The sequence below is a fragment of the Anarhichas minor genome, unplaced genomic scaffold, assembly GCF_050575085.1.
Source record: "Anarhichas minor isolate MPS153535 unplaced genomic scaffold, ASM5057508v1 ptg000035l, whole genome shotgun sequence".
NCBI lineage: Eukaryota > Metazoa > Chordata > Actinopteri > Perciformes > Anarhichadidae > Anarhichas > Anarhichas minor.
In genome coordinates this window covers 1,055,876-1,063,130 of record NW_027466481.1, presented here as the reverse complement: position 1 = coordinate 1,063,130, position 7,255 = coordinate 1,055,876, and the positions used below count along the sequence as shown (strand labels likewise).

At 38.6% G+C, this 7,255-nt stretch overlaps 1 protein-coding gene and 1 long non-coding RNA gene across 2 annotated transcripts; both read left to right on the top strand.

Moving 5' to 3' along the window:
- Positions 1–1,102: 1,102 nt before the first annotated feature.
- Positions 1,103–1,822, top strand: LOC142965696 (uncharacterized). The gene is made up of 3 exons (XR_012957722.1): positions 1,103–1,178; positions 1,510–1,550; positions 1,783–1,822. It is a non-coding gene; the product is annotated as an uncharacterized LOC142965696 (long non-coding RNA).
- Positions 1,823–2,948: 1,126 nt separating this feature from the next.
- Positions 2,949–7,239, top strand: LOC142965645 (uncharacterized). The gene is made up of 9 exons (XM_076106684.1): positions 2,949–3,075; positions 3,625–3,910; positions 4,608–4,636; positions 5,046–5,331; positions 5,901–5,966; positions 6,267–6,310; positions 6,403–6,476; positions 6,599–6,813; positions 6,941–7,239. Exons 2-9 carry the CDS (start codon positions 3,634–3,636, stop codon positions 7,237–7,239), a joined length of 1,290 nt encoding a protein of 429 aa, XP_075962799.1. The 5' UTR covers positions 2,949–3,075; positions 3,625–3,633.
- The last annotated feature ends 16 nt before the right edge of the window (positions 7,240–7,255 follow it).

The window sequence follows — 7,255 nt, the reverse complement described above, 5'->3', positions numbered from 1 at the left end:
TGAATATTATTCATTGAACTTGAAGAAATATGATTCCTCAAAGCCATGAAGTTACTTTAATTTACATTTCAGTCTCGCAAATAAGAAGTTAGTTTATTTTTATTATGGTCTACAGTATATTTTCTGTTCATTATGCAATCAATCCTTAACATTATAGTTCTTGTAGTCTGACAGTGTGTTATTATAAAGCCTGGTGTTAAATCAATCATCTATATTTATTTTCTCCTCAGAGAAACACACTGAGGATGAACATCGGCCTGAACTGATCCAGAAAGTGAGTAATGTCACATCTGTCTGACTTTAAACTAAAGCTGAAACAATTAATCAATCAGTTGATCAACAGAAAATAAATCACAACTATTTGGACAATCTCTTAATCGTTTAAGTACTTTTTGTTTAACAAAAATGTCAAATATTGTTGAGAAGATCTTCTTCTTTTCTCTGTTCTGTTTCATTGTAAACTGAATATTTTTAGGTTTGGGCTGTTGAGTCAGACAGAACAAGACTTTTAAAGATGTCAACGGGGACTTCAGGGAATTGTGATCTTTAACCATTTTCTGACATTTTATAGACCAAAAATCTGTACTCCAGGTGGATTTTATATTTTGTTCTTAAAAGGGTTTATGTATTTATGTTATTTTATTTATATTTCTTAATTTTATTTCTATGAAGGCACATTATTGATTGAGTGAAATGTTGTTCATCCCACTTGTTCTTAGAGTTGCACGGGGTTGGGAGGGAGCAATGGAGAAGGACATAAGATGTATTTGTAGATAGTTGTACACTGATTGTTTTTTATATTGAAAAATAAAAAATGCAAGTCATTAAACTATATATATTAACATATTTTTCACTTTTGCCTCATGAACATTTCCTTTGAATATATCAGGTGGAAACGATGGCGTCTGTTATAGAGCTGCTTTTGGAAACGCTGGCTGGTTTGAGTGACGGGGAGCTCAAGAAGTTTAAGGATGTCTTCTGGAGTCGAACTGACTTCAGCAGACGCTCCACAGACATCCCATTGATGCTGTTAGAGGTAACAGACAAGCAGGACATGGTGTTTTTATTGGTGCTGATCTACAACCAACAGTCTGTGAACAACACCATGGCGGTTTTAAAGAAGATGAACCGGACTGATCTGGTGCAGAGGTTGTCACACAGCAGCTCAGGACCCAAAAGTAAGACAACAAAGACAAAAACATCTTAAAACCATGAAACAGCTACTTCACATGTACAGTATGTCATAAGTTGTCATAAGCTTCTTCTCTTTTCATTATGAATACTATGATTGATAATGTAGAGAAAAGACGTCATCTTGTGTACAAAATATATTGTATGACTGATATGAAGTATGAAAAATATTTTGAGAGAGGAGACAACAATGACTGTTGTGGTTTAAGTGTAATATTGTGTTGTGTAGACTTTATAAAAAGCAATGTTGCCTGTGAACGATATTTATTGTCAGACGTTAGATCAATCACTCATGACTTTTACTACTTTTCTCCTCAGAGAAACTCTCTGATGAACACAGATCTGCACTGATCCAGAGAGTGAGTAATGTCACATCTGTCTGACTTCACACAACACAGCTTTTATTCAACCAATGCAAAGTCATGTTTAACATTGTTTTTAAATCATTAGACCCAAAGTCATGATTTAATTATTCATTTATTTTATGAATCTATTGTTTGTTTTTTTCAGTTAGCAACAAAAGTAGCGGTGAGACAGCTGCTTTTACAAACCCTGAAGGGTATTGATTATTTGAAGTTAAAGAAATTCCAGGAGTTCCTGCAGTTGATCGTCTCACAGAAGAACCTCCCAGACATCTCATCAATGTTGAAAAAAAGCGCCAACAAAGCAAAAACAGTGGCTCTGATGATGCAGCTCTATGGCCATCAATCTGTGGATTTAACCAGGGAGGTTGTTGAGAAGATGAACAGAACTGATCTAAAGTGGAGGGGGTCAAAAGGTAAATTAGCTTGAGATCCAAATCTATCATCCCCAATGTGTAATATAAAACTGGTGGCAGAGATCAATAAATAAATAAGTCAACACCTCGTAGACAGTCTCAAAAATATTGAAAGTTTAAAAGGTATAATATGTAGTCACACTGTTTGTATTGTTAGGTTTTTAAGAACAAAGGATGAAGGAGCTTGCAGGCCGCAGGTACACTTCTGCTGCGAGCTTCTTACTGCGCACGCGCATCAGAAGAATGAGCTGGACCCGGTTCAAAATTAAAACAATATTTAATGTACTACACAAAGTTCACTTACAAACTGAATTAACTATCAATAGTAATGTTCTCGAGAGCAGAGACCACATACACGCATCTCCTCACAGTCCGGCGCGGCCAGTTAGCTGAAAATGAGAGCTGCAGTAATCTGAGGTAAACTCCCCAAAAACATTGTCTTTTGTATCCCATGAGAGTCGGAAAGTGTCCGATACTGTCATAAAACGTGTGAATGACCCTCCGTGGCGATTAGTGATTGGCTTCATTTGAATTCTGCCCCCTCCCATTATCGATCCCTTAGCAAAACATCTTGGCTCCTCGCAAAACATCTTGGACTCCTCCTCTCTGTCCTGCTGGTCAGCTTGGCATTTGACCGTCCCACTGGCCCCATCCTCCATCGATGAGGTCGCCTCAATTTGCTGCTGCATGTCTGACACCTCACTCAGAATCCCTATCTGACCCTCAAAACTATTCTTAGTGTTTTAATATCTACAGTGACTATACTTCTATGATTTAATACATTCAATGAGTTAATATACTGTAACATATAATATCCTCTATAAGTAAGAATATTGTGAACCTTTAATACATTCCATATGGAAACATATTGTGACTAACATATTTATTATTGTGACACTTCTACTCACCACTAGGGGTGTTATTTAATCCTACTAATAATGCGTTTAATACTGAAATTCTCCACAGTATACACAGCATTCGAATTTGGCCACTCCTATCCGGCTCAAGAACTGAAAGCGAGAGGGAGAGGGAGAGGGGGAAGGAGAGAGACCGCAGCAGTGGTCGAGCGAGCTAAAGATGAACATCAACCTTCACTATCAGAGAGCGTGAGTCTGACTTTACACATCACAACTTTCATTCAATAGATGCAGATTGAAAACCAGCCTGTTCTTGAACATTATAAATGATAATACAAACCAAACCAAGTGTTTTAAATTGGTTCTCATGGCGTTAAGATTGAGCTCTTAATTAAGAAATAATGTTATCCACCATTGATGTTACGATAGAAATGTTAAATGTCAAGTAGAGAACACAGTTTCTTTGAGCTACTGTAACAGAAACCAGATGTTGTGTTAGATCAGATGGTAGTAATCAGTTTACTGAGTTAAAGGGTTGAAGGATGAAGGGAATCATCTTTTGCTTTGATTTGCTAAACAAATAAATACAAATACAATACCTTATATTTATGAAGAAAACAAGGTAAAACAAACAATAGAACAGATATTAGTGTATCATTGTATTGAGTGATCATGCAGAAAAATAACATAAATCTTATTACATCTTTACGATACGTCTAAAACACTGACAAGGAACATTTTTCCTCACCACAGTGGAGATATAACATGAATACCCTCTGATTATTTTTAATCCATCAGGAAGCAACCATGACATCAGTTCAGGAGAAGCTTTTGGAAACACTACAAGATTTAAATTACGAGGATCTCGAGAAATTCAAACATGTCCTGCAGTACACTAGAATGAAGAAAGATCTCCCAAGAATCCCAAGACAGCGATTGGAGACGGCAGACAGAGATAAAATGGTGAAGCTGATGATGGAGACCTACGGCCAACAGTCTGTGGAGGTGACAGAGGAGGTTTTAAAGAAGATGAACAGGAAAGATCTGGTAGAGAGGTTGTCAGAACTCACCTTAGGACTCTCAGGTAAGATAATGAATACAAAAACTTTCACATTATACAATATGTTTCTCAGAAAATAGATCTTAGAATTCATAATAATCAAACTTATTTATTCCCTAATGTGACATATTAAAGAATAGAGGGTAGGCAGCAATTCAACAACACCACATTTATTAGTTCAACTGCAGAAATCACGGAATTGACATCATTACTGACCACATTTTGGTCCTGAGGCACAAGGAAAAACAAGTGAGTCGTAATCTCAGAAAAACAAAGTACAAAACTCTCTTTGTCGAGAAAAAGACTCAGAGGGGCCAAGGTATAGCTACCACTGAGCTGACGAAACAATCTGGCGATGAGAGTGAAGGAAGCCGGGGTATTTGAGCTGCATGTGCCTGAAGGTCTGATTGCAGGTAGGTGCGGAGATGAGCCCAGGTGCCGGGTGATGGAAGCCGCGCCCATGGCACACACACATACACACACACACACACACACACAGAAAGAACAGAGGGGAGACACTAAGACAAGGGCTGGAGTCACAGCGGAGCCGTGACAGATATGGTGTCCAATGTTTCTTTCTTTCTCCCTCTTTGTGATTGGAGATTTTAGTGTTATTTTGCAATTAATTCTTTATACATTTTATTCAAAGGCAACTTAATCTGACAAGTTTGATTTTGAATCTGTCAGTCAACGAGTCATTTTCTGTTTTCTTTCTCCTCAGAGGAACATCCATCTAAACCAATCAAGAACGTGAGTAGTGTCAGATCAGACACACTTTACACAACACAGCTTTCATTTAATTGTTACAGGTTGAAAATAATCCTCATGTTGACAGTAAAGTGGTGGAAACCGTGTTTAAACCAGAAACATCACATCTGCTGTATAAGTGATGAGAACATGTGATCAGGTGGCTCATTCCTGCTTTTTGTAGCAAAGTGTGAGAGAACGTTAGAGACAGTCAGTGAAGCAAATTACTCATATCGGTGTTGTGATGATGCTACAGAGATTAGCACATATAGTAATCTTAAACTCAAAATGTATCATTGTGCCTGATGTGGTAAATATACATTGTTACAATACTCTTAATGACTTGCTTAATGTTTCATTACTACAATGGCGATATTACATAAATGCACACTCATTACTTTTAATCCATCAGGAAGTAACCATGACATCAGTTCAGGAGAAGCTTTTGGAAACACTAGAAGATCTAAGTTACGGGGAGCTTGAGCAATTCAAGCTCGTCCTGCAGCGCACTAGAACGAAGAAAGGCCTCCCAAGAATGTCAAGACAGAGAATGGAGACGGCAGACAGAGATGGAATAGTGGAGATGATGATGGAGATCTACAGGCAGCAGTCTGTGGAGGTGACCAGTGAAGTTTTAATGGAGATGAACAGGAGTGATCTGGTGAAGAGGTTGTCAGACTTCAGCTCAGGATCCAAAGGTAAGTTGTGGGGAAAAATCTGTCCCTTTTTTCTTATTTTCAATTTATTAATGATTAGCTATGCTACTGGCTCAATGGATGCACATCCAATGATGGATTGCCAATAAATGAGGGTGCCGGTCACAGATTGCTGGAAGCAGAATCCGCTGATCTGATCACCGATGAGGGGGTCTGTTTGAAGCCTTTTGTCATCGCGGGTCAACAAGCGATTCTGTGTGCGCGTGTGCGTGTGAGTGTGTGTGTAGATTTCAACATCACGGACAAATGGGAGAAATCCCGGTTAGATATTATCTGTGTTTATTTGAGTTTAAAATTAATTGATAGGCAGGCTATATAAAGAATGACATCATGAATGCTCAACATTTATGTTTCCTTTCGGTTGGAGCTACGTCATCAGCGATTTCAGTGACTGCATACTCGCCATCATTGTCATTAGACCTGCTAGGTTTCAGAAGGGCTGTACCGAGTACTTCATGTTAACGTTGACATTTGAATCCGAAAACAATATTTTTGGATGTTTATTCATTCTACATGAGTCAGTGTTTGTTTGCCCGTTATTAATTCTGCAGCAGGACACCACTTTGCTCTCGAGTGCGGCACGGCAGCCTCGGCATACAGCACGGAGCAGAGGAGAGGCGAAGTGGATTAAACGCTGTCGTACCGGTTACAAACCGGTAGTGAATATTATAGCCTACTATTTGTTGGGATCTATCAGGAGCGTGTTTGGTTATCAGCAAATATGAAAACTAAATTATTGACATAAATAGAATTATTGATGTCAATAACATTATTAACAATTATTAATAATAACGGGGCACCACCCTGAGAACAGGGACCTTAAGGAGTGAGCAAAACTACCCAAAATGGCGGATGTAGTCTAGTACGTCATGAAACATAATTTTTTATTTTTTTTAAATCTTCTGTGTCTTCACAAGGGCCTTCAGGAAGTTTAGAGCTTGAGGGTTGTGGAAGCATCATTGTAAGTCCTTCCATTTGTTTTATTTTTTCCTTCAAGGTATGTCGCAAAAAGAAACATCTTCACAAAATGTTTTAAATGATTGTTCTCTGCAGAAGGACTCCAGTGACTGGACTAAACTTGAACCTGAAGTGAACAGTGCAGGTGCAGATGAGGCTCCAACTTACAGGTAAAATATAACGTCCTAACTACTGCGTCACAGCAAACTGGAGCTGGAGGGAAACCAATGCAATATGAGAATTATAGTGGCAATACTTTTCACACTCTCTCGTTTTCTTTTTCATGACTTAGCCTACAGTCTGAAGCAGGACACTTTGAATGCAGCGTCTCTGGCTTGCGCTGGATCTGTAAGGGAAAGGTCCGCTTTCAGTACCACTTCAGCTCTGTGGAGGAACACATGGAGCGGATCAACAGCATGCAATACATGCCTGCAGGTCCCCTAATGAACATCACAGTCCTTGCTGGGAAGTTAGATGAAGTGCACCTGCCACACTGGATCTGCATAGGTAAGTGGACATGAGGAAATATTAACATAAAATGAACTGACCTTTTTATATTTCAGACAGCATGTTTTACAAATACTGATGCAGTGCATTTCTACTCACTAATTCTCTGTGCTTTTGTTTTGTACAGATGACAACCCTACGATATTAGACAAGTTTGCAGTCCTGCACATAGATGACTGTGGAGATGTTGTGGAAAATGTGTCTGAGGTCACATCGTCCCATGTCAAGCTGTGTGAACCAGTATTCTCTCTAAAAATGGCCATATTGAGATTTTTGGGCCTTTTAGTGGAAATATACTGTAACGTGTTAATATACAAGACCGACACAGATTTCCTCACACTCCATGCTTATCTGATCCCACGAGATCCTGGTCTACAACAGGTAATTTCATATCTTACTATCAATACCAATAATAATCAGATTTAGCTTGATAAACTCACAA

Bases quoted from the DNA above. Each gene is read 5' to 3' on its own strand.
- LOC142965645 (XM_076106684.1), top strand. From the start codon at position 3,634: ATGACATCAGTTCAGGAGAAGCTTTTGGAAACACTACAAGATTTAAAT. The intron at 5,332-5,900 runs GTAAGTTGTGGG...TTAATTCTGCAG, and splicing joins CTTCAGCTCAGGATCCAAAG to CAGGACACCACTTTGCTCTC. The intron at 6,477-6,598 runs GTAAAATATAAC...TTCATGACTTAG, and splicing joins GATGAGGCTCCAACTTACAG to CCTACAGTCTGAAGCAGGAC.